At 46.1% G+C, this 27,977-nt stretch overlaps 1 protein-coding gene across 2 annotated transcripts in view; it reads right to left on the bottom strand.

The window, feature by feature from the left end:
- Window positions 1-27,977, bottom strand: part of LOC134345116 (fibroblast growth factor 12) — a 403,897-nt gene that overhangs the window by 92,656 nt on the left and 283,264 nt on the right. For both annotated transcript variants that reach the window (XM_063045290.1, XM_063045291.1), the window contains one exon: window positions 17,153-17,256. In XM_063045290.1, the coding sequence (XP_062901360.1) occupies window positions 17,153-17,256 (104 nt within the window). The remainder of the gene's footprint in view (window positions 1-17,152; window positions 17,257-27,977) is intronic.

The following is a 27,977-nucleotide window of genomic DNA, read 5'->3' as shown; positions in this document are numbered from 1 at the left end:
TGATCACCTACGTCACACATATGGCACATAAAGAATGAACGTACATCAAAACATTGAAACAATCAGAGAACGGGCTTGAGAAGGATAATAAATTATCCATGATTGAATGTTGGAGCAGACTCCATGGGCCAAATGGCCTAATTCTGCTCCTATATCTTATAATCTTTTGGTCTTAATCTACCCATGTAATGAAGACACAAGAGATCCTGCAGATGTTGGAAATCTTGCACAACACACACAAAATGCTGGAGGAACTCAGCAGGTCAGGCAGCATCTCCAAAGGAAAATGAACAGTCGACATTTTGGACGAAAACCCTTAATCTTAAGAAGAATCGGATCAGCCCATGATTGAATGGCGGAGCAGACTTGTTGGGCCGAATGGCCTACTTCTGCTCTATCTTATGGTCTAATCTGGAATGGACTCATGAAAGTCCTGTCCTGATAAAGGGTCTCAGCCTGTAACGTTAACTGTAACCCCACAGTTGCTTTCTGACCTGCTGAGTTCCTCCAGCATTTTATGTGTGTTGCTTAAGAAGACAAATGCAAGGTCCTTATTTAAAAACTTTGTAAAGTCCTTGAATATTTCCTTTGGGACTGTATTATGTACAAGCCTGCCCCTAGTTTATCACTTAAACTTTATAGAATACTTTTGGAATCTGTTCACTAATCTTTCTTTGTAAACTCTCAAATTAACTTTATCTATTCCTTCCATAAATCTTCTGGATTGATAACAGGGTATTGTTCCTGAAGTTTGCTAGAGTGACAGGAAAGTTCCGGAATTTGCATTTCCTTTATCTGCTTTGAGATGGGCGCCAGCAGGATTCGAGGTTCACAGAAGTGATTAGCTGCCAACAAGAGATATGAGACTCCCTGCTTGCAAACACCATGACACAGCTTGCTGAGCGAGCAAAGAACATCTTCTTGGGAGAGGAAGCAGTGAGGAAATTAACCTCATCACTGCAGGGAGACCACAAAATAAAAGGCAGTAATTATAAATTAGAAAGAGACATCGCTGCCTCAAACATTGAAATTAATTTAGCGTATCTGATGCTGCAATTTGAATCACTTAATTTTTTTTGACGCCTAAGGATGCTTCTTAAAAGAGCATCCAATCGAATCTAGCCCCATGGTCTATAATCCTGCTTGTTACGGTACTATCTCAATAGAACATGCCTTTTTTATCTTGACTACAATTTCAGACTTGCGTTCCAAGCTCCAGATGAAATATGTTATTCCTCAACTCCATCGTAACGAGTTACAGGAGCAGAATTAGTCCATTCAGCTCATCGAGTCTGTTCATTTTCGATTTTTCTTTGTTCAACCCCATTCTCCTGCCTTCCCCTATAACCTTAACTCCCCCACTCCTTTAACAATCAGGAATCTCTGCCCGAAATTCATCAAAAGACTTGACCTCCATAGTCCTTTGTGGCAATGAATTCCACAGATTCACCACCTTCTGACTGAAGACATTTCTCATCTCATTTCCAGAATCATAGAAATCTACAGCACATTACAGGCCCTTCAGGCCCATAATGTTGTGCCAACCATGTAACTTACTCAAGGAACTGCCTACAATTACCCTACCGCATAGCCTCATATTTTTCTAAGCTCCATGTACCTATCTAAGTGTCTCTTAAAAGACCCCATTGTATCTGCCTCTACCACCATCGCTCCCAGTGCATTCCACGCACCCACCACTCTCTGTGTGAAAAACTTACTCCTGACATCCCCATAGTACCTGCTTCTAAGCACCTTAAAACTATGCCCCCTTTTATTAGCCATTTCAGCCCCGGGAAAAAGCCTCTGACTAGCCACATGATCAATGCCTGTCATTATCTTATACACCTCTATCAGGTCACCTCTCATCCTCCACAGCTCCGAGGAGAAAAGGCCAAGTTCACTCAACCTATTCTCATAAGGTATGCTCTCCATTCCAGGCAATATCCTTGTAAATCTCCTCTGCACCCTCTCTAACGTATCCACTTCCTTCTTGTAGTGAGGTGACCAGAACTGAACACAGTACTCCAAGTGGGGTTTAACTAAGGTCTTATATAGCTATAACATTACTTCACGGCTCTTGAACTCAATTACACGGTTGATGAAGGCCAACACCCCATACCCTTCTTAACAACACTGTCAACCTGTGCAGCAGCTTTGATTGTCCTATGGACATGGACCCAAGATCTTATTGATCCTCCATACTGTCAAGAAGGGACCTTGACAGTCCCTAAAAGGTCCTCTAAAGGAACCTTTCTTTATTCTGAGGCTGTGCCTTGAGAAACAAGCTGTAGATGCCAAAGATACGCAGGTAGACCAGTGATCCTTGCTGCCCAATAAACCTGTTGGTTTGTGTCAGACTGGTGCCTTCATCTTCAATGATCTTTTCCTCAATCGACCAAAGGCTCTGTTGGTAAACTGAAGATAATAGCGAATTTATCATCGACTCTCTCCTTCCCCGAGATAACGAACATGGTCCACATTTGTCAGGCTCGTGACAGAATCCCTTCATGACTGAGAGCAGCATTGTACATGTCAACTACTCTATTAATCAGACTTTTTCTGGACAACGATCACTACAATCAATAACCTGAAACTTCCTGTTCAGGGATGAGCTTTTGAACTACTGGTACGACCTGGCATTTTTGCAGTGTGAACTGAAGTTTCGAAGAGGCAGGACCATTGTGGCTTGCAGCGTAGGGGCTGAAAGGTATCAGCAGGGAATGAGCCAATCTTTGGCCAGTGCTGGAGCAGACTTGGAGCAGATTGAAAGCCGCAGATCCAACGTGAAGCAGAGCCATGGTGGAAGGGCCAGGCCCGAGAGTGAGGAACAAGCCGGTGTTTGACCAATTTAAGCACCGGGACTGTTTGGAAAGGTCAGGTATGGGCCGAATCAAGGTGGCAGGGCCCGAGTGCGAGAGCGTATTGAAGCAGCGGGGCTCAGGTCGGAGGGCATATCGAAGCAGCAGGGCTGAGGTCCAAAAGTCTTTTGAAGTAGCAGGGCTGAGGTCTGAGAGCATATTGAGGTGGCAGGGCCTGGGCCTGAGTGGGTATTGAAGCAGTGGAGCCCAGGCCCGAGCACGAGCACATATTGAAACAGTGGGGCCTAGGTCTGAGAGCGTATTGAAGCGGTGGGGCTGAGGTCCAGGAGCGTTTTGACGTAGCGGGGCTGAAGTCTGAGAGTGCATCTAAACAGTAGGACCCAGGTCCAAGAGCATATCAAAGCAGCAGGGCCGAGGTCTGAGAGCGTGTTGAAGCAGTGAGGCCCAGGTCTGACAGCGTATTGAAGTGGCAGGGCCTGGGCCCGAGAGTGTATCGAAGCTGTAGGGCCCAGGTCTGACAGCATATTGAAGTGGTGGGGCCTGGGCCCAAGAGCGTATTGAAGCTGTAGGGCCAAGGTCTGAGAGAGATGTTTGGCTGATTTATTCACTGGGCCAGATTAAAGGTGTCGGGGCTGGAGGTGAGGGATGGGCTGGTGTTCAACTTAATTCTTGGCGAGGTTTGCTCTTCTCTGCGCTGAACTGCGGCTGTGGCCTGCAACTAACGGCTCCTGGATCGACTGCAGAGATGACTGGTTTTGCAGCTGTGGACTCACTTTTGTGAACTTTGATTCTCAGTGTAATTTGCTGACTTTTTATTGCTTGCACGACTTGTTTTTTTTTTGCACATTGTGTGTTTGATAGCCTTTTTTAATAGGTTCTATTGAGTTTCATTGTTTTGTGGCTGCCTGTAAGAAGACAAATGTCAAGGTTGTATGTAGGATACATACTTTGATAATAAATGTACTTTGAAGTTTGGGGATAGGTTGAAAGAGGACAATTTGATTTCTTGCCCACATTGATCATTGGGCAGTCTTTACTAAGACTATACAGCATAGGAGCAGAAATAGGCCATTCAGCCCATTGTGTCCGCTCTGCCTTTTGATCCTGGCTGATTTATTAACCCTATCACCCCCATTTTCCTGCCTTATCCCTGTAACCTCTGATGCTCAGACTAACCAAGAACCTATCAATCATGAATACACACTCAGTGGCCACTTTATTAGGTACAGGAGCTATTTAATAAAGTGGCTACTGAGTGTGAACTACTCACAACTTTTACGAGAAAAAGCACAAATAGAACAAAAAGCAACAAGGCCCACTTTAATGCAAGTGGTCAAAGTAATCATGGTGTTGTTCAACTGTAGTGTTTAGAGTTCTGCGGGTTGGTTCAAGGACCGAACGGTTGAAGGGTAATAGCTGTTGCTGAATCTAGTGGTGTGGGACCTTGGGCTTCTGTACCTCCTGTCCGATGGGAGCGATGGGAAGACAGCATGGCTCAGGTGGTGGGACTCTTTGATGATGGATATTGGCTTCCTGAGACAGCACCTCATGTAGATACTACAAATGATGGGGAGGGATGTGCCCCTGATGTCCTGGGCTGAGTCCACTGCTCTCTGCAGCCTCTTAGTGCTGCTGTGCATTCAAATTGCTGTACCAGACCATGATGCAACCAGTCAGGATACCTTCAAGAAATTTGTTAATGATGAAGACAAGCCAAAATTTCTTAACCTTCTGAAAACTAAAGACGCTGGCATGCTTTGTTTATGTGTTGGGCCACCGATCTTAAACTTTTACTGAGGGCAAGACTTGTACAGAGTACTTGCATAAACTCGTTGCTTTTATTTCTCGTACCATAAAATTTAGGGGCACAATTAGGCCATTCAGCCCAACGAGTCTGCTCCGCCATTCCATCACAGCCGATTAATTATCCCTCTCAACCCCATTCTCCTGCCTTCTCCATGTAAACTTTGATGCCCTTACTCGAAGACTGGCTGGCTGGCAGAAGGCAAAAAGTGGTAATAAAGGGGGCCTTTTCTGCTTGGCTGCCAGTGAATCGTGGCGTTCAGCAGCAGTATTGGGACCGTTTCTTTTCACATTATATGTCAATGACTTGGATGCCAGAATTGATGGCTTTGTGAAATTTGCAGACGATATGAAGATAGGTGGAGGGGCAGGTAGTGTTGAGGAAGCAGAGGCTACAGTAGGACTTGGACTGATTTGGAGATTGGGTAAAGAAGTGGCAAATAAAATACAGTGCAGGGAAGGGAAGTGTATGATCATGCACTTTGGAAGGAGGAATAAAGGCAAATGGGAAGATAGTTCAAAAATCTGAGGTACAAATGGACCGTGGAGTCCTCTTGCGGGACTCCCTAAAGGTTAACTTGCAGGATGAGTCTGTGGTGAGGGCAAATACAATGGCAGCATTCATTTTGAGAGCACTAGAATATAAAAGCAAGGATGTACTGCTGAAGCTTTTTAGGGCGTTGGTCAGACTGCAATGAAACAGATGGTAATAAGTCCTTGATTAGTCAAGGTGTCCAAGGTTTCGGGGAGAGGGCAGGAGAATGGGGTTGAGAGGGATAATAAATCAGGATTGAAAGATGATAGGTAGGGCCTCTGTAATTCCCTCCAATGTTTCCTTTAACAGCTCAGAGTATTTTATTTAAACTCCAGGGAATAAAGTCCTAATTTATTCAACATTTCCCTATAACTCAGGTCCTGAAAGCCTGACAACATCCTTGTGAATTTTCTCTGTACTCATTCAATCTTATTGACATCATTCCTGTAGGTAGATGACAAATCTGCACACAACGCTCCAAAATCGGCCTCAGCAACATTTCATACAACTTCGACAAAACATCCCATCTCCTGTGCTCAATATTTTGACTAATGAAGGCCAACGTACCAATAGCTTCCTTTACAACCACATCTACCTGTGCCACCACTTTCAATGAATTATGTACCTGTACTCCCAGATCTTTTTGTTCTACCACACTCCTCAGTGCCCCACTGTTCACTGTGTATGTCCGAAGCTGTTTTGTCCTCCCAAAGTGAAACACCTCACAATTCTCTGCATTAAATTCCATCTGCCACTTTCCAGTCCAGTTTTCCAGCTGCTCCAGATCCTGCCGCAAGCTTTGATCATTTTTCTCGCTGTCCACTACACCCCGTTGTTCGTGTCATCTGCAAATTTGCTGATCCAGTTTGCCACATTATCATCTAATCAGCTTAAAATTAAGCCCCCTTGTATTAGCCACTTCTGAGGCAGAGAAAGAATCAGTGGTTCAAGGATTCTGGAGACCTGCAGCAACATACACAAGGTACTGGAGGACCAAGGAAATGGAAGGAAATGAACCGGGCCCTGATCCTCATGAAGAGTCTCAGCCCAAAATGTCGACTGTCTATTTCCTCTTCATAGATGTTACCTGACCCACTGAGTTCCTCCAGCACTTCAACACTTTGTGTGTGCGCGGCTGTCTGTCTGTGTGCGTGTGTCTGTATGCGCGTTTGTGTGTAAAGAATCAGTGATTCTCAGCTGAGGAGGCAGTGAAGCCACCTCTCGGCTCATAGTGAAAGCTCTAAATGACATTTGTCAAAGGTTTGCCTATAAATTTCTAATGTGCTATGTTTCAACAGGCAGGAACAATTGCAATCACCAGACAGCAATTTTTAGGTCGAAAATACTTTCTGAATTCATAATTAATGAGGCACTAAAGGCTTCATGGTTATAGCCAGAGGCGGGCTCTAACTCACTGGCATTAATAATTTGAGGTAAAATGAGATTGGACAAACTTTGATAAAATAAGAGACTGTAAGACATAGGAGTAAACTTAGGCCACTCAGCCCATCCAGTCTGCTCCATGATGGCTGATTTACTATCCCTCTTGACCCCATTCTCCTGCCTTCTCCCCGTAACCCTTGACACCCTGACAAATCAAGAACCTACAAACCTCCGCTTTAAATATACTCAATGACTTGGCCTCCACACTCATCTGTGCAATGAATTCCACAGATTCACCACCCTCTGGAAAAAAAAATCCTCCTAACCTCGGTTCTAATGAGTCATCCATCTACTCTGAGACTGCTGAATCCCTTGAATCACTGACACTTTCTCTGGTCCTAGATACCACCACTGTTGGAAACATCATCTCCACATCCACTCGATGCAGGTCTTTCAATATTTGATAGGTTTCAATAAGAAACCACCCTCCACTATTCTTCTGAACTCCAGTGGGTACAGGCCCACAGCTATCAAATGCTCCTCATATGTTAACCTTTTCATTCCTGGAATCATTCTCCTGAACCTCCTCTTGACCCTCTCCAACGTCAGCACATGCTTTCTAAGGGATCCGAAGTCACTCAGAATGCCAATAGGACCAGTGTAAGGAGAACCACACATTGCTCTGCGACGACACTGGTGCCAAGCTGTATGGGTCCTAATGTCCTTCCCTTGGACAACATCGGTGTCGTGGAGAGGGGAGACTTGCAGCATGGGCAACTGCTGGTCTTCCATATAACCTCGCCCAGGCCTGCGCCCTGGAGAGTGAAGACTTTCCAGGCGCAGATCCATGGTCTCGCAAGACTAACGGATGCCTTTATTTATTATTATATGGTAAGAAGAACCTAAAGGCGGATAGTTATCTAAATGGAGATAAGATGAATGCAATACAGAGAACGGAACGCAAAAATATCAGGAAAACTAATAAGGAAACTAATATTCACTGAGTGGCTACTTAATTAGGTTCCAAACCTGGCTGGAGGAGGGTTGGACACGGGGTCAGCAACCCATTCCTGAAAAAACCCAGAGCTACAGAAACACCAGAGACCTCAACCTTGAAAGAGGAAGGATCTTCAAAGATGGGCTATACCTGCGAACAACTTGAAAGACCGGCCCAGGACAGAGAACTTTGGCAAGCTGCCATCAGTGGCCTATGCCCCAGTAGGGGTGATAATAGACAACAGACAATAGGGGCAGGAGTAGGCCATTTGGCCCTTCGAGCCAGCAGCACCACTCACTGTGATCATGGCTGATCATCCACAATCAGTATCCAGTTCCTGCCTTATCCCCATAACCTTTGATTCTGCTATCTTTAAGAGCTCTAACCATCTCTTTCTTGAAAACATCCAGGGACTTGCCCTCCACTGCCTTCAGGGGCAGAGCATTCCAGACATCCATCACTCTCTGGGTGAAAAAGTTTTTGCTCAACTCCATTCTAAATGGCCTACCCCTTATTCTTAAACTGTGGCCTCTGGTTCTGGACTCACCCATCAGCGGGAACATGCTTCCTGCCTCCAGCGTGTCCAATCCCTTAATAATCTTATATGTTTCAATAAGATCCCCTCTCAGCCTTCTAAATTCCAGAGTATACAAGCCCAGTCGCTCCAATCTTTCGACATATGACAGTCCCTCCATCCCGGGAATTAACCTTGTGAACCTACGCTGCACTCCCTCAATAGCAAGAATGTCCTTCCTCAAATTTGGAGACCAAAACTGCACACAATACTCCAGGTGTGGTCTCACCAGGGCCCTGTACAGCTGCAGAAGGACCTGTTTGCTCCTATACTCAACTCCCCTTGTTATGAAGGCCAGCATGCCATTAGCTTTCTTCACTGCCTGCTGTACCTGCATGCTTGCTTTCAGTGACTGATGTACAAGAACACCTAGATCTCGTTGTACTTCCCCTTTTCCTAACTTGACGCCATTTAGATAATAATCTGCCTTCCTGTTCTTACCACCAAAGCGATATGCTTAAGTAAGAAGGCTATAATGAGAAGTTGGACAAACTTGGGTTGCTTTCCCTGGAATGGTGGAAACTGAGGGGAGATCTGAAACACGTGTATAAGATGATGACAGGCACAGACAGTATCTTTTTCCAAGGGGTGAGATGTCTAATACCAGAGGGAATGCATTTAAGATGGGAGGGGTAAATTTCAGAGGAGATGTGAGGGGCAGGTTTTTTACACAGAGAGTGGTGGGTGTCTGGGATGTGATGGTGCTAGAGGCCGATGCACGAGGGGCACTTAAGAGATGTTTAGATAGGCAAATGAATATCAGAAACAGATTCAAAATCAGGTTTAACATCACTGGCATTTGTCGTGAAATTGGCTTTGCATTAGCAGGGTACTTCAATACATAATAATAAAAAATTAAATTACAATAAGAAATATAATTTTAAAAAATAATTTAAGTGGTACACAAAAGAGCAAAATAAGGGAAAAAGGTTTAGGTAGTGATCATGGATTCATTGTCCATTCAGGTATCTGATGGTGGAGGGGAAGAAGCTGTTCCTGAATCATTGAGTGTGGATTTTCAGGTTCTTGTAGCTCCTCCCTGATGGTAACAATGCAAAGAGGGCATGTCCTGGGTGATGGGGTCCTTAATAATGGTTGCCAGCTTTTTAGGCACCACCTTTTGTAGATGTCCTCAATGCTGGGGAGGCTAGTGCCCATGATGGGGCTGGCTGAGTTTACAACTTTCAGCAGCTTTTTGTGAAGTTGGCATCTTATCTGGAAGTCAATGTCGAAAGGTCATCGTATTTGTTGAACTCACTGTGCCACCGCTGGGGGAGACTTCTATCCAGTCAGAGTTGGAAACCGATGGCAAATGAAACAGTAGCATCATATGTACGCAGGACACGGTCGAGAGAGGCTGAGGCTATCGGCCTGAAAACAAACCAATGTGATGGAAAAGATGTGTGCAAGTATTTAAACTGGTAAATGGACCAATTATACTGAAACACATCACCATGGCTTCAGCTCTCTCAACTTTTAAAGGGCAAAACGGTTGCCATGGTTACCTGACTTGGCTCCATTAATGTTTCTAACACTTTACACACTAGTGCATCACCCACACACATCTGATAATTTTACTCCATTTCAACACAGTCATTCAAGAACCGTCACACAACCACAGCAGATTTCACCACATATCCCAGTGATATTAAACTTGGTGCTGATTCTGAAGCAGTGAATCACTGCTCAGGGATTATCAGACAAATCTGTGTGCAGTTCTGGTCACCTACACACCTACAGGAAAGATAGCAATCAGATTGAAAGAGTGCAGGCAGGCCTCATTGCTGCGGTATTCCCATTCCGAAATGTCAGTCCATGGCTCCCCCACTGCTGTGATGCGGCCATACTCAGGTTGCAAATGCAACACCTCATATGCCGACCTGGTAGCCTTCAACCTGATGGCATGAACATCGATTTCTCGAACTTCTGGTAATTGTCATCCACCCCCTCTCCTGGTCTCACCCATCACCTACCCCCTTGTACTTCTTCCTCCCCTCCCCCCACTTTCTTACTCTGACTTCTCCTCTTTGTTTTCAGTCCTGCTGAAGGCTTTTGGTCCAAAATGTCGACTGTTTACTCTTTTCCATAGAGGCTGCCTGGCCTGCTGAGTTCCTCCATCATTTTGCGTGTGTGTGTTGCTTTGGATTTCCAGCACTGGCAGACTTCCTTGTGTTATTGCTCAGTGTGAAGCCGATCAAGCCGCTGGGAAAGAAATGTACCAAAGCAGAAAGAATAAATAATTATTTAAGAATGCTCACGCAAGTTTGAGACTGTGGTGCTCAAACAGTCACAAGGGGCATTGGAGAAGTGAAGCTGTTTACGAAGCTTATAGTGTAATGACTGTCTGGGAGTTCATTAGCCTGACAATGGTAAACTAGACAGATTGTGCTGTGAGGTAATTATTACAGTGACAAAGTCTGTAAACTAACTAGCAAACCAACCCTCTGGACATCCCAGGTCAGTGAAAGATGGATCTTCCACATCCCTGAGTCACAGAGCTACATCACAGACAGGGGCCTTTGAGCTCACCTAATCAGTGCTGGCCTCCTATTCTCACCGACCTGCACCAGGACCATAGCCCTGCACGCCCCTCCCATCCAGGTACCTATCCAAATTTCTCCTAAGTGTTGAAATCAAACCACTTGCTCTGGCTGCTCCTTCCACACTCTCACCATCCTCTGAGCGAAGAAGTTCCCCTTAAACAGTTCACCTTTCACCTGAAACCTATGACCTCTAGATGGTGCTAACATGAAATTCCATAACTTCTATGATCAAAGTCTACTCCCAAAAGAATAGTCACAATTATTCAATTTTCTGAATTCAGAGTTCAACAATATCCTTAATAGTTCCTAAACTGAGGAAAAAATGCAAAATAACACACAAGAAAAATTTCCTCATAGATTTCCTGCCCATTAGACGGTAAGACCATAAGACATGGGAGCAGAAATAGGCCATTTGGCCCATCAAGTGGGCTTCATCATTCCATCATGGCTGATGTACAGTACTGTGCAAGTCTGAGGCACATATGTATAGCTAGGGTGCTCAAGATTTTGCACAGTACTGTAGTAATTTTATGTACTTCACTGTACTGTTGCCACATAATAACAAATTTCATCACATATGTGAGTGATGATAAACCTGATTCTCATATGGGTCTCGACTGTGGACTGAGAGTGGGAAGGGGCAGGGAGGAGGGAAAACTGCTGGGAAGGGGGAAGGGAGAGGGGAGAGAGCAGGAAGCACCAGAGAGAGATTCTGTAATGATCAATAATCCAATTGTTTGGGATCAAATTGCCTTGTCTAGTGTCTCAGGGCTGGGTGTGTCTGCACCCACATCACACCCCACCCCTGGCACTCCTCCTCTGCCATCTGTCCCACACCCCTCCTGTGGCACTCCACCACCCTCGCCATTCCCAACATCCTTTGCTACGGCAGATTTACAAACTGGCTCTCCACTCCACATTGACAAATACAGCACCTTGCAAACTCTGAGGCACCATAGTTATGTACGTGTGCCTAAGACTTTTGCATTGTACTGCGTTATCCCTCTCAGCTCTGTTCTCTTGCCTCCTCCCCATGATCTTTGACACCCTGATTAATCAAGAGTCAGCACTCCTCAGCTCTAAATATACTCTATGGCTTGGCCTCCGCAGCTGTCTGTGGCAATGAATCCCACAGATTTCATCACCATCTGATTAAAGAAATTCCTCCTCACCTCCATTCCAATGGGACGTTCATCTATTCTGAGGCTGTGCCCACTAGTTCCAGACTCCATAACCAATGCTGGGGAGGCTAGTGCCCATGATGGCTGAGTTTACAACTTTCAGCAGCTTTTTGTGAAGTTGGCATCTTATCTGGAAGTCAACGTTGAAAGGTCATCGTATTTGTTGAGCTCACTGTGCCACTGGGGTGAATGGGGTGTCTAGGGAGGGCTAGCACCTCTGGTGGGGGGGGCCTGCCGTGCCCTTTTTAGGACAGCTCGTCCACCTTTGGTCCCCACCTGGCGCTCAGCTCTCACCTGTGGCTCCAAGTAGCTGTAGCACGCGCAGCGGCCACATCCCAGTAAACCGTCTCGGCAGACGGGCCAAACCAGGTGAGGGTACCCGATGGGTCTTTGACCCTCAGTGAGGTAGGGGATCTGCCCATCCCAGCGTGCCAAGTCTGGCCATGGCGGATTAAGCGGAAGAGACCAATTAACAGCCCAACGGTCAAGAAGCCAGGCCAGCAGGCGTGGTGGAGCGCTAAGAGCATGACAAGGCACTTAGTCACCCTGGTCACCTGGTGGTGATCTCTTTAAGCTCACCCGGCAGTAGGCAAAGGCAAACCACTGCTGTAACCTACCACAAACATGATTTCCCAATATGTCAGAGCAGCGTGCAGGGAAATTGTCAGCCAACTGGAATTTCCAGAAGCAACCTAACGACGACTGTGCCACTGCTGGGGGAGACTTCTATCCAGTCAGAGTTGGAAACCGATGGCAAATGAAATGGTAGCATCATATGTACGCAGGACACGGTCGAGAGAGGCCGAGGCTATCGGCCTGAAAACAAACCGACGTGATGGAAGAAGTTATTGAGGATGTGTGCAAGTATTTAAACTGGTAAATGGGCCAATTATACTGAAACAGATCACTGTGGCTTCAGCTCCCTCAACTTTTAAAGGGCAAAACGGTTGCCAAGGCGACCTGACTTGGATCCATTAATGTTTCTAACACCTTACACACTAGCACATCACCCACACACATCTGATAATTTTACTCCATTTCAACACTCAGTCATTCAAGAACCGTCACACAACCACAGCAGATTTCACCACATATTCCAGTGATATTAAACTTGATGCTGATTCTGAAACAGTGAATCACTGCTCAGGGATTGTCAGACAAATCTGTGTGCAGTTCTGGTCACCCACGTACCTACAGGAAAGGTAACAAGAAGATTGAAAGAGTGCAGAGTAAATTTGCAAGCATTTTGCAGGAACTTGAGCAGAGTTATCAGGAAAGGTTTAAAAGGTCAGGACCTCATTCTCTAGAGCTGAGGGGAACAAAGGGAGATTTGACAAAGGGATACAAAATTACGAGGGGCATAGACAGGGTAAATACAAGCAGGCTTTTCCCACTCAGGTTGGCTGAAATGAGAACTGGCGAACATAGATGAAAGGTGAAATGTTTAGGGGAACTTCTTCACTCTGAGGGTGGTGAGAGTATGGGATGCGCTGCCAGTGTGAGTGGTGGATGCGGGCTTGATATCAATGTTGAAGAGAAGTTTGGATAGGTACAGTAAATGGATGGGAGGGGTGTGCAGGTCTATGGTCCAGGTGCAGGTCGATGGCTCTAGGCAGAATAACAATTCATCATGGACTAGAAACAAAGGGCCTCTTTGTCTGCACGGTGACCTTTGACTCTAATTACATTGTCAGCCCTGTTTAGGGACATTTTGAGTCTCTGGGAATGGAGTCAAATCTAAACCAGATCAAGAATGGATACAGCGTTCCTTCTCCTTGAAGTGCATCACTGAACAAGTCAAGAGTTTACCAGAACCTAGAATCTCCTGCAGCAGGCTGCAACCAGCAGAGACAATTATGTACTGAATTCCAGTTCACTATTCACCACCATGTCTGAAAATGCACGACCCACTGGCATGCAGTGGTTCCACTAACTGAACGGGCAGAACAAGTTCGATGAGATACAGGTACAGTGGGTGGCATCTCAAATAAAGACGGGTCGAAGTATAAGAATCTATAGGTCCCTACAGTGTAAGAGATTGAGGGGATATTGATAAAAGGTATACAAATGATGAGGGGTATAGATAGGGTAAACACAAGTAGGCGTTTTCCACTGAGATTGCGTGAGACTAGAACTAGAGGTTATGGGTTAAGGGTGAAAGGTGAAAAGTTTACAGGGAACATGAGGGTGGTGAGAGTATGGAACGAGCTGGTGGATATGGGTTCAATTTCAACATTTAAGAAAAGTTAAATGTTGGAGGAGGAGCTTAGGAGAGACAACGGCGCCTAACGGCCACTGCTTTGCTTGCCTCTTTGGAAACAGTTCTATTTCTATCTTTAATATCTCTATTTTTCTCTTTTGATGATCCTGACCTGGAGTTAGATGCTGACTTCAGTTCTTTGCGGGAATGGGACCTGCTCTTGGGGTTTCACGACTGGCCGTTATTCGATATGCCAAGGATGCGGCTTTGGAGATTAGCTCGCCTTCGGAGTTCTGGGGTTTCGTGGCTCTGAGGATGGGCGGATCGAAGGTCGGTGCCTCTGCAGGAACTTGCTGTGTCGTGGGAGACGGAAGATCGAAAGCAGCAAACTGGCTGCTGTCTGTGTGCCCAGAGACCTGAGATCTTTGGGCACAGAACTCGGAAAAAACAATGCAACGGACTTTTAACATCAGAAATCAGCGAGTTGTATGTTATGTCTCCCCACTCACTGTGAAATGGAGACATCTCTTTTTCCCTTACTAGGGAGAGAGTAAGAGCCTGGTATGTCGAATATCGGATGAATGAGTAGTCTTTGGGGTATTGCAAGTCTGTGTCTTTATTAATGCTTTGCTGCATGCTTGAGTGCTCGGTGAAGGGCACTGATGCTATTTTGCTGGTGGGGGGGAGGGGGGTTGTTGCTTTGCTGCTGCTTGTGTGGGAGGGGGGAGCTGGGAGGAGCTTTGGGGTTCTAGCATTTAACTGTCATTCATTCTTTGGAGCACTCCTCTCTTTTCGTAGATGTTTGCGAAGAAAAAATATTTCAGGATGTATATTGTATACATTTCTCTGACATTAAATGTACCTTTGAAACCTTTGAAGCTTGGATAGGTACATGGATGAGGGCTGTATGGAGGGCTATGGTCTGGATGCAGGTCAATGGGACTTGGCGGATTAATAGTTCGGCGCGGAATAGATGAGTCGAAGGGCCTGTTTCTGTGTGGTCGAGTTCTATGACCCTAGGAAAGGGATAGAGAGCTTAGTGACATGCTGTCGTGGCAACGACCTCTCCCTCAATGCCAGCCAAACTAAAGAACCGATCACTGCCTTCAGAAAGGATTGGTGAACAGACTCCTGTTCACATCAATGATGCTGAGGGTGAGAGGGCTGAGAGTTCCTTGTTCCTAGGCGTGACCATCACCAACGGCCTGTCCTGGCCCAACCACCTTGATGTCACAGCCACAAGAAGCTCACCAATGTCTCTACTTCCTCAGGAGGCTGAAGGAATTCACCACGGTCCCGCCAACTCTTACTAACATTCCAGTAATCACTGGATACGATGGACAACCGCCACAACAGTGGCGTGCAGAGGAGCAACTCCGAACACACAGCACATCGAACCCTGAAGTGGATGGGCTACAGCAGCAGAAGACCATGAACGTACACTCCGTGGCCACTTTACAAGGTACAAGAGATCCCTAATGAAGTGGCCACTGAGAGTACACACTGGGGTTATACACACACGTACACAGCAGACAAACACACGCACAAACGCATGCACCGTACGCTAAGAGAGAACTGGGGTCATAGCCATAACTGAGCTCTACTGAAACTACAAGACATTTCCACTGATGAGTGAGCATTCTATACTCAGCATCAACGTTCCCTCAAATAGGTTTTTTAAAGCTGTATGGACCAATCAGTGCGCTGAGCAGGAAATTTTTTTTTCACACGGCCTGAGAAGCGCTCAGCACATTAATAAAACATGTAAAAGAAAATGGCAGCCGCACGGGAGCACTTCAATGACAGTGTGGTTGCACACCAACACAGCTTAGAGGGAACAGTGAACTGCATCAATCTGATCAAGCCGCTGAGGAAGAAACATACCAAGCAGAAACAATAAATAATTATTCAGCCCATCTAAACAGTGATGAACTATTAATCTGCCTGTTCCCATTGACCTGCACCTGGACCATAGGCATCCATACCCACCCACACCCCACCCGTGTACCGATCCAAATTTCTACATCCACCATTTACTCTGGCAGCTTGTTCCACTCTCTCACCACCCTCGGAGCGAAGAAGTTCCTCCTCATGTTCCCCTTAAATATTTCACCTTTCACCTGAAACCTATGACCTCCTGATGGTGCTAACAAGAGAGATTCCAGAACTTCTATGATCAAAGTCTACTCCCAAAATAGTAGTTACAATCACTCAATTTTCTGAACTCAGAATTCAAAATTCAACAACATTCTTAATGGTTCCCAAACTGAGGAAAAACGCAAAATAAACACAAGAGCAATGTCTTAATGAGTTGCCTGTCAATTAGACCACAAGACCACAAGGTATAGCAGCAGAATAAGGCCATTTGGCCCATCAAGTCTGTTCCATCATTCTATCTTGGCTGATGTATTATCCCTTTCAGCCCCATTATTTATTCAAGAGCCTATAAACCTCACTTTAAATATATCCAATGATTTGGCCTGCACAGCCATCTGTCATAATGAATTCCACAGATTCACCACCCTCTGGCTAAAGAAATTGCTCCTCGTATCTGTTCTAAATGGAACAATGCTAGCACATCTTTTCTTAGATAAGAAGACCAAAACTACTCACATTACTCCAAGTGCAGTCCGACCAATGCCTTATAAAGCCTCAGCATTACATCCTTGTTTTTATAGTCCCCTCGAAATGAATGCTAACATTGCATTTGTCTTCCTCACTAACAATTCAATCTGCAAGTTAACCTTCAGGGAATCCTGCACATGGACTCCCAAGTCCCTCTGCACCTCTGATTTTGGAAGTTTCCTCCACTGAGAAAACAGCCCACATCTTTATTCCTTCTACCAAAGTACATGACCATGCACTTCCCTGAACCATATTCCATCTACCACTTCTTCACCCATTCTCCCAATCTAAGTCTTTCTGCAGATACCCTACTTCCTCAACACAACTAACCCTCCACTTATCTCATATTATTTGCAAAGCTGGCCAGAAAGCCATCAAATCCTTCATCCAAATCATTGACATGTCGCAAATGATACAGATCAGCTGTGGTTTTGTCAAGTCCGCTGCAGGCTCCTGGTTAAAGGGAGTGGAAACTAAGAGTTTGGCACTCACCGAGTTGTAGAGGATACCTTCGCCATTCATGGCCACATAGAGGCCAGACTTCACGCCTTGTATCGCCACGACCCGCAGACCCACGGGAATCAAGTTGAACAGAGCTGGAGAAAGAGAAAACCATTTAGAAGTGGGGCCGACACCTATTCCTGGCATCTGATTCCAGATCCAAGATTGTTTCATGTCATTTCCAGTACACAATGTAAAGGAGAACAAAATAATTGTTACTCCAGATCCGATGCAGCCCAAAAAAAAACAAAATAAGATAAAGATCACAATAATAAAAAAACACAATAAATATAAATACATAAGATAGCTTATATACGATTGTACATAGATTGATTGCATGTCCATAAAGTGACACTAGGCACAGGAGTGTCTGTACATAAGGTGACTGATAGGAAATGATAAAGTAGTGGTGGTTGGAGGGGTGTGGAGGGGTGGGTTAGTGGGTGGAGGAGTTGATTGGCCTTACTGCTTGAGTCTGATGGTCCTGTCGTGGATGCCATATAGCCTCCTCCGTGATGGGAGTGGGACAGACGATCCATGAGATGGATGGGTATTATCTTTGCTGATGTTACTGGCCTTTTCTCGGTACATTTGCGGATATATGTGCTTGATGGTGACTATCGTCAACACCACACTCTGAGGGTCACCGGGCTTTACAGTGCAAGTGATCAAGATTCAATTCCCACCACTGTCTGTAAGGAGTTTGTACATTCTGTGACCACATGGGTTTCCTCTGGCCTCAGCCACAAAATTCATAATTCCTACACCCCGCACTGCTCGGTTTTACCTCCTCCCCAAGATCCACAAGCCTGACTGTCCCGGTAGACCCATAGTTTCTGCCTGCTCCTGCCCCACCGAACTTGTATCTGCCGACCTGGACTCCATTTTGTCACCCATAGTTCAGTCCCTCCCCACCTACACCCAGGATACATCCCATGCCCTCCACCTCTTCAATAACTTCCAGTTCCCCCATCCCAACCACTTCATTTTCACTATGGATGTCCAATCCTTACACACTTCCATTCCCCATCAAGACAGCCTCAAAGCCCTCTGCTACTTTCTGGATAATAGACCTCACCAGTTCCCCACCACCACTACCCTCCTCCGGTTGGCAGAACTGGTACTCACACTTAATAACTTCTCTTTTGGTTCTTCCCACTTTCTTCAGACCAAGGGTGTAGCTATGGGCACCCGCATGGGCCCCAGCTATGTCTGCCTCTTCGTTGGTTATGTGGAACAGTCTATGTCCCAAACCTATACTGGTACTGCTCCCCAACTTTTCCTTCGCTACATTGACGACTACATTGGCGCTTCTTCCTGCACCCACGCTGAGCTCGTCAATTTCATCGACTTTACTTCAAACTTCCACTCATCCCTCAAATTCACTTGGTCCATCTCGGACAATTCTCTCTCCTTTCTCGATCTCTCGGTCTCCATATCTGGAGACAGACTGTCCACTGACATCTTTTATAAGCCCACTGACTCTCATAACTACCTCAACTATACCTCTTCCCACCCCACCACATGCAAAAATGCCATTCCCAGTTCCTCCGTCTCCGCCGCATCTGCTCCCAGGATGAGGCTTTCTGTTTCAGGACATTTCAAATGTCCTCTTTCTTTAAGGATCGTGGTTTCCCTTCTGCCATCATCAATGATGCCCTCACCCGCATCTCTTCCATTTCCCGCACTTCGGCCCTCACCCCATCCTCCCGTCACCAGAACAAGGGACAGAGTTCCCCTTGTCCTCACCTACCACCCCACCAGCCTCCGGATCCAGCACATTATCCTCTGCAACTCCCGCCATCTTCAACAGGACCCCACCACTAAGCACATCTTTCCCTCTCCACCCCTCTCCGCTTTCCACAGGGATCATTCCCTCCGCGACTCCCTGGTCCACATGTCCCTCCCCACAGATCTCCCACCCAGCACTTATCCCTGTAAGCGTAAGTGCTACACCTGTCCCAATATCTCCTCTCTTGCCACCATTCAGGGCCCCAAACAGTTTTTCCAGGTGAGGCAACACTTCACTTGTGAGTCTGTTGGGGTCATCTATTGCATCCGGTGCTCCCGGTGCGGCCTCCTCTACATCGGTGAAACCCGACGCAGATTGGGGGACCGCTTCGTCGAGCACCTCCACTCCGTCCGCCACAACAGACAAGATCTCCCGGTTGCCACCTACTTCAACTCTGCTTCACATTCCCATTCAGATATGTCCATACATGGCCTCCTCTACTGCCATGATGAGGCTAAGCTCAGGTTGGAGGAGCAACACCTCATATACCGTCTGGGTAGTCTCCAGCCCCTTGGTATGAACATAGAATTCTCCAACTTCCGGTGATTCCCTCCCCCTCCCTTCCTCTATCCCTATGTCACTCTGCCCCCTCCCCCAGCTGCCTATCACCTCCCTCATGGTTCCACCTCCTTCCACTACCCATTGTGTTTTCTCCTATTCCTTCTTCACCTTTCCTGCCCATCACCTCCCTGCTTCCCCACCCCCCCCACCCCTTTATCTTTCCCCTTACTGGTTTTTCACCTGGAACCTTCCACCCTCCCCCCACCTTTTTCATCGGGCCCCTGCCCCTTCCCTCTACAGTCCTGACGAAGGGTTCCGGCCCGATACGTTGACTGATTGTTTCCACGGGTGCCGCCCGACCTGCTGAGTTCCTCCAGCGTGTTGTCAGTGTTGCTCCCTCTCATTGTTTTTTACAGCTGCGTGGACCAACCTTTGCTGAGCAGGAAATTTATACACGGCCTGAAAACTGCATGGCACTTTAAATGTATTTTTTTGGAATATGCATACTATGAATATTTAGAATGAAAATTGAAAAATCACATTCTTTTAGTTTTATTTATTAATTGAAAGGTATAATGTGGTGTAGGGGGCTCTGGATAGAGGTAGTACCTTTGATGTCTGGCATGCTGCTCCCTACCAGACAGGGTGGACGGGCATCACTGGTCCTCATCCATCTCCTAAATCTCTCACGTGTTGGCTCCAAGCGCCATACCCCATAAACCGCTTCAGCTGGCGGGCTAAACCACGAGAGGGGCTGGCGTTAACATGGCACCACTGGGCAAAAGACTTCCATGATGAAGTCACAGCCGGGGCGGAAAGGTTCTCAGATGAACTATAATGGCCACATGTTCATGACCAAGGCGAGCCACCTAGTTGGAGGAAATCGGCTGTGCTCAAACCTGGAGAGGTTTCAGATGCCCAAGACACGCCGCACGATGAGCACACCAGAAAGCAACTTCATACCGGATCGGTCGCAGCCCGGGTTACCAGTGACCGTGCTATCCGTCTCGCACCACGGCGGACGCGATAAATGTGCTACTGGTGATTCGACACAGAAGATCCATGGCAGAGAGGACATCACAATCGCCACATGGAATGTAAGAACGCTGAACCAAGCAGGGAAACTCAGGGAACTCACGCATGAGATGGAAAGATACAACTGGCACCTCCTTGGGCTCTGTGAAGCCAGATGGAAGAACGCTGGAGAAGTGCATACTGAGGAGGGACATGTCCTCTATTGTAGCAGAGGAGAGAACAGACATGAAAATGGCGTAGGGTTCCTAGTCAACAAATCCATCAAGAACGCTGTCCTAGGATGCCAACCTGTGTCAATCAGGCTCATGACCATCCGCCTGTGAGTAAAGCCATTCAACATCACAGTGGCACAAGTCTACACCCCAACAACGGACTACAACAATGAACACATTGAAGAATTCTATAAGAAACTTCAAGATGTCATCGACAAGGTGGACAAAAAGGATATTTTGATTATTCAGGGTGTCTGGAATGCCAAGGTGGGCAGAGACGCACAAGATGAGTTGGGGAGATCTCATCGGCCCCTCATGCAATGACACCTTGAATGAGAGGGGACTACGCCTGCTGGAATTTGCTAGTTATAACAACATGGTGCTGTCGAACACACTTGGAGAACACAAAGCATCCCGAAGATGGACCTGGCATGCCCCCAGTGGTCAACATCACCAGATTGACTACATCCTGGGGCAAAGACGGCACAAATCTGGTGTGAACAGACCAAAGACCAGAACATCCCCAGGACCAGACGTGGGCAGTGACCATGACCTTGTCATGATGAACATCAGAGTGCACTTGAGGAGAATCAACAAGCCAAAAGAACAGCCGGCTGAGATTCGACCTTGAAAAACTGAAAGACCCCGCCATCTCTGAAGAATTTCAGGCAGTAATTGAGGGGAAGTTTGCACCATTACTCCTCTTTGATGAAGACCTGGAGATCACCACAAAATACTTCAACACAGTGATGACGGAAACAGCAAGCAAGATTCTGGGGAAAAGCCACCGCAAGTCTAAACCATGGGTCACTAACAAGATACTGGATATGTGTGACACAAGAAGGAAATTAAAGAAAGATAAAAACACAGCAGAGGGAAGAACAAATTACAGGAAAATCAACAAGGAAATCAGGAGGGAAATGAAGGAAGCAAAGCAAGGATGGATAGCCGAACAATGTGTGGACATTGAAGACAGCCTCTCCAACAACAACACAAAGAAGGCATTCCAACTGGTGAAAGATCTTACCAAAGACAAACAAGCCAAAGTAAACACCATCCAAGACAAAAATGGCAAAAGTCTCACAGAAGAAAAGGAAATAATGGAAAGCTGGACAGACTACTGTTCAGAACTGTACAACTACCAGAGCAAAGGGGATCCAAGCGTGCTGAATGTGCAGGAATCTTCCAATGAGGATGACTATCCAATCATGCGTGAAGAAGTTGAAGCTGCAATATGATCACTGAAGTGAGGGAAGTCAGCAGGAGTTGACAACATCCCTGCTGAGCTGCTGAAGCATGGAGGAGAGGCCACGATAGACATGCTTACCACCATCTGCAATAAGATCTGGCAGACAGGTGAATGGCCGACACCTTGGACTCAGTTGCTGATCATTGTGCTTCCCAAGAAAGGCAATTTCCAACTTTGCCAGAATTACCGTACCATCAGTTTGATCAGCCATGCAAGCAAGGTAATGCTGAGAATCATCTTGAACAGACTGAGACCTCAGGCAGAAGACATCATTGCCGAGGAACAAGCAGGCTTCCGTACGGGCAGAAGCATCACTGAGCCTATTTTCAACCTCCGCACCCTTTGTGAGAAACACCTTCAGCACCAGAGAGAGTTCTACCACATCTTCATAGACTTCAAGAAGGCACTTGACAGGGTCTGGCATGATGTCTTATGGGCCACCATGAAGAAATTCAACATGAGGCAGAAGATGATTCATACAATCCATCTGCCAAGGCAACCAGTGCAGTGCTCGCTCAGGGCACCATTGGGGAGTGGTTCCATACCTCTGTAGGAGTCCATCAGGGCTGCCTCCTCTCCCCCATTCTCTTCAACGTCTTCCTGGAACGGATCATGAGTGTTGCCCTTGAAGATCATGTGGGCACAGTCAGCATCGGAGGGAGGAACATCACAAACCTAAGATTTGCTGATGACATTGATGGACTTGCAGGAAAAGAGGACGAACTGGCCAACCTGGTCAGCCATCTTGACAGAGCCTCCACAAAGTTTGGAACGGAAATAAGTGCCGAGGAAACCAAGCTCATGGCAAGTGCCAACGGTGCCATCACAACAGACATCTCAGTCCATGGTCAGAAACTTGAGACAGTGCAGCAGTTCAAATACCTGGGAGCAATCATCACTGATGAAAGATCAAGACCAGAAGTCCTGACCAGAACCACACAGACAATGACTGCACTATCCAAACTCAAGACAATACGGAGGGGCAGCAACATCACCATGACGTACAAGATCAGACTCCTGCGTGCATTGGTATTCTTCACCTTCCTGTACTCATGCGAGATATGGACCCTCACAGCAGAGCTACAGAGGAAGATATAGGCATTGGAAATGAGATGCTTTCGCAACATCTTGAGCATCTCATACTTGGACCGCACCACAAACAAGCAGGTCCGTAAGACCATCCAGCACCACATTGGCCCCCATGAAGACCTTCTAACAACGGTGAAGAAAAGAAAGCTGAGATGGTATGGCCACGTAACAAGATCCAGTGGCCTTGCAAAGACCGCTCTACAAGGAACTGTGGAGGGGAAAAGAAGGAGAGGCAGACAGAGGAAAAGATGGACAGACAACATTAAAGAATGGATAGGGAGAACATTTGCGGTGACCCAGGCTCTGGCACACAACCGTGACGGATGGAACAGACTGGTGCAAAGCTTGGAATGACAGCACCCCGACGACTCCACCAGGAGTTAAGGGTGCAAGGCAAGGCAAGGCATAACGAAATAGAGCAAAGAAAATCTTTCACATTTTGTAAACTTTTTCTCGTCTGTCTATTCCAGCTGCGCAGTAACAAAGGCTATGTGCGCGGGAGCATTTCAGTTATTGCGCGGCCGCACACCCGCACAGCTGAGAGGGAACAGTGGAAGTAGTGTACATTGGTTCATTGTCCAGTGTGATCTCCCCTCAACCTCTGCCGCTCTAGAGAAAATAACCCAAGTCTGTCCACCCTCTCATTATAACACATGCCTTCATATTAGCCATTCATTCTGGGTCAACTGATTTCTAAAATAACTACAAGCATGCTGCCATCAATTGAACAATTTTGGATTCTCACACAAGTTTCTGGCAAAGACACAAACAGTTTTTATGCTAGTTAAATTTCTCCCAACTCCAATTAAATTTGGGGTCATGGCAACGAAGCAGGAACAGCTGGAGTCTCAAACATCCTGGGGAAAGCTGCTGGCATTGACACTTGGTAAATCGCATCCCACAGATCTCCACGAGTACAGTATAAGGTTGGCCGGCTTGTTCGAGAAGGTAAGTGGCACTAAATCTGTTGTCACGGCACAATCTTATCAGTGCTGGCCAGACACATAGAAAGTGGAAGTGAAAACTGCCTTCCAGCCTTTTAATTGCATCCGTAATTAATGATGGGGTTCCTGTACCACTTGGAGCGCTAATCTAATTATACGCCATTCACTTTCAAACAAAGCGGATTGTTACCGCCTCCTGTCCTTTCTCATTGCAATCAGAACATACCACCACTGGGTAAAATTGCAAATTAACTCATTAGCACAGTTTGGAATGCTGCATAAATTTGTCTGTTTAATGAGGTGGGAATTTGTGGATCTTTTATAGAGCAGCAAACTACTCTTTAACAAGGGACTGGCGAAGTTTGCAATCTAAGACCAGGAGATGACTATTCATCTGCTAAAATACACCCAGTTGCCACTTCTTTAGGTACCTCCTTCACATAACAAAGTGGCCTCAGAGTGTAAGTTCATGGTCTTCTGCTGTAGCTCATCCTCTTCAAGGTTCAACATTGAGAGATATTTTTCTGCTCATCACTGTTAACCACCACAATGCCTGGTTATTTGAGTTACTATCAGCTTGCTGTCAGCTTGAACAAGTCTGGCCATTCTCCTCTGACCTCTCTATATAACAAAGTATTTTACATAAGACCATCAGACGTAGGAACAAAATTAGGCCATTTGCCAATTGAGTCTGCTCCACCATTCAATCATGGCTGATGTTTTTTTCCCTTCCTCAGACCCACTCCCTGGCCTTCTCCCTGTAACATTTGATGCTGTGACCAATCAAGACCTATCAAGCTCTGCCTTAAGTATACCCATCGACCTGGCCTCCACAGCTGCCTGTGGTAATAAGTTCCACAAATTTACCATCTTCTGGCTAAAGAAACTTCTCTGCATTTCTGTCTTATATGGACATCGCTCTATCATGAGGCTGTGCTCTCTTGTCCTAGACTCCACCATCACGGGAAACATTCTTTCCACATCTACTCCGTCTATGCCTTTCAACATTTGAAGGTTTCAATGAGATCCTCTCTTATCCTTCTGAATTCCAGCGAGTACAGACCCAGAGCTATCAAGTGTTCCTCATATTTCATTCCTGGAATTATCCTTGTGAAGCTCCTCTGAACCCTCTCCAAAGCCAGCACATCTCTTTTTTAGCTGTGGAGCCCAGAACTGTTCACAATACTCAACGTGCAGCCTCACCAGTGCCTTCTAAAGCCTCAGCATCACATCCCTGCTCTTGTATTCTAGACCTCTTGAAATGAATGCTAACATTGTATTTGCCTTCTTCGCCGCCGACTCAACCTGCAAGTTAAACTTTAGGGCGTTCTGCACAAGGACTCCAAAGCCCCTCTGCATCGCAGATTTTTGGATTTTTCTCCCCATTTAGAAAATAATCTGCACATTAATTTCTCCTACCAAAGTGTATCACCATGCATTTTCCAACATTGTATTTCATTTTCCACTTTCTTGCCCATTTTTCTAATCTGTCTAAGTCCTTCTGCAGCCTGCCTGCTTCCTGAATACTACCTGCCCTTCCACCAATCTTTGTATCATCTGCAAACTTGGCAACAAGGCTACCTATTCCAACAACTAAGTCATTGATATACAACATTAAAAAGAAGCAATCCTAACAGCAACCCCTGCGGAACACCACTAGTCATTGGCAGCCAACTCAGTTTTCACCCACAGAACTGCCACTCACTGGATTTTTTTTTTTTTGCTTTTCACACCATTCTCTATAAACTCTAGAGACTGTTGTGCAAGAAAAGAGATCAACAATTCCTGAAATACTCAAACCACCCAGTCTGGCACCAACAATTCAACATACTAAGTCACTTAGAGCACATTTCTTCTCCATTCTGACATTTGGTCTGAACAACAACTGAACCTCTTGACCATGTCTGCATGCTTCTCATGCACTGATTTGCTACCACATGATTGTCTGATTAGATATCTGCATTAACAAGCAGGTGTATAGGTGATCCTAATAAAGTATCACTGAGTGTACAAGATACCAATAAGACTGAAAGAGTGTAGAGAAACTTGACAAGGATGTTGCTGGGACTTGATGAATTCGAACTTCATTCCCTCGAGCGTAGGAGAATGAGGGGAGATTTGTTAGAGGTATACGATACAAAGAGGACATAATACCATAGGACATAGGTGCAGAATTAGGCCAATCAGCCCATTTAGTCTGCTCCCCCATTCCATCATGGCTGATTTATTACCCCTCTCAATCCCATTCTTTAACCATAATCTTTGACACACTGAGTAATTAAGAACCTATCAATCTCCGCTTTAACTATATCCAGTGACTTAGCCTCCACAGCTGTCTATGGCAATAAATTCCACAGATTCACTAAGCTCTGAATAAAAAAGTTCTTCCTCATTTCTGTTTTAAGTGGATGTCCCTCTATTCTGAGGCTGGGGCATCTGGTCCTAGACTCCTCCACCGTGGGAAATGTCGTCTCCACATCCACCTCTCACTATGCCTTCCGATATTTGATAGGTGTCAATGAGAACCCCCCCCCCCGCCAAACTTCTAAACTCCAGTGAGTACAGGCCCTGAGCAATCAAACACTCTTCATACATTAACCCTTTTGTTCCCAGAATCATCTTTGTGAACCTCTTCTGGGTCATTCCAATGCCAGATAAGGGGCCCAAAACTGTTCCCAATACACCAACTATGATCTAACCAGGGCTTCGTAAAGCCTTATAAAAACATGCTTGCTTTTATATTCCAGTCCTCATGAAATGAATGCTAACATTGCATTTGCCTTTGTCACTGCAGACTCAACCAGCAAGTTAACCTTTAGGGGATCCTGCACAAGGACCCCCAAGTCCCTTTGCACCTCTGATTTTCTGAATTTTCTCCCCATTTAGAAAATAGTCTCTGCCTCTATTCCTTCTACCAAAGTGCATGACCATACACTTCCCTACACTATATTCCATCTGACACTTCTTTGCTCATTCTGCCAGTCTGTCTAAACCCTTCAGCAGCCTCCCTTCTTCCTCAACACTATTTGCCCCTCAACTTATCTTCATATCATCTGCAAACTTGGCCCACAAAGCCATCAATGTCATCGAAATCATTGACATGTAACATGAAAAGAATTGGTCCCAACACCGACCCTTGCAGAACACCACTAGTCACCAGCAGCCAAACAGAAAAGGTGCCTGTTATTCCCACTATTTCCCTCCTGCCAGTGAGCTAACCTACTATCCATACCAGTATCTTTCCTGTAATACAATGTGCTCTCAACTTGTTAAGCCGCTTCACGTGAGACACCTCGTCAAAGGCCTCCTGAGAATTCAAGTAAACAACATCCACTGACCCTTCGTTGTCTGTCCTGCTTGTTCTTTCCTCAGATACCAACAGATTTGTCAGGCAAGATTTTTCTCTTGACTGCACCTTGGGTGTAACTATCTGCCTGTACATCCCGTCAATGAACCCCTCAGCCTCCCGAACAAGCTGCCAGTGGAAGTGGTAGATACTGGTTTGACTCCAACACTTAACAGAAATTTAGATGGGAGGAGTAGGGAGGGCTGTGGTCCGGGTGCGGGTTGATGGAACTAGGAAGAATAATAGTTCAGCATGGATTAGATGGTCGAATTCACTACTTCTGCTGGCAGCTCGGTTCACACTCTCATCACCCTCTGAGTGATTACGTTCCTCCTCATGTTCCCTTTAAATATTTCAACTTTCACCCATAACCTATGAGCTCTAGTTCCAGTCTCACCCAACTTCAGAGGGAGAAGCTTGCTTGCATCTACCCTGTCGTTTGCTCATTCACTATGTGTTCTGTCGTATGACGTGGGGGATCATGGTCTTTCCATGACTGTAACTGTTCCTGGCAAAATTTTCTACAGATGTGGTTTGCCATTTTCTTCTTCTGGGCAGTGTCTTTATAAGATGGATGACCCCAGAAATTACCAATCCTCTTCAGAGAGCATCTGCCTGTCGTTAGTGGTCACATAACCAGGACTTGTG

Source organism: Mobula hypostoma, chromosome 4 (genome assembly GCF_963921235.1).
Source record: "Mobula hypostoma chromosome 4, sMobHyp1.1, whole genome shotgun sequence".
NCBI lineage: Eukaryota > Metazoa > Chordata > Chondrichthyes > Myliobatiformes > Myliobatidae > Mobula > Mobula hypostoma.
Note: the sequence above shows the minus strand (reverse complement) of the source record. Positions and strands in the feature narration are given on the sequence as shown.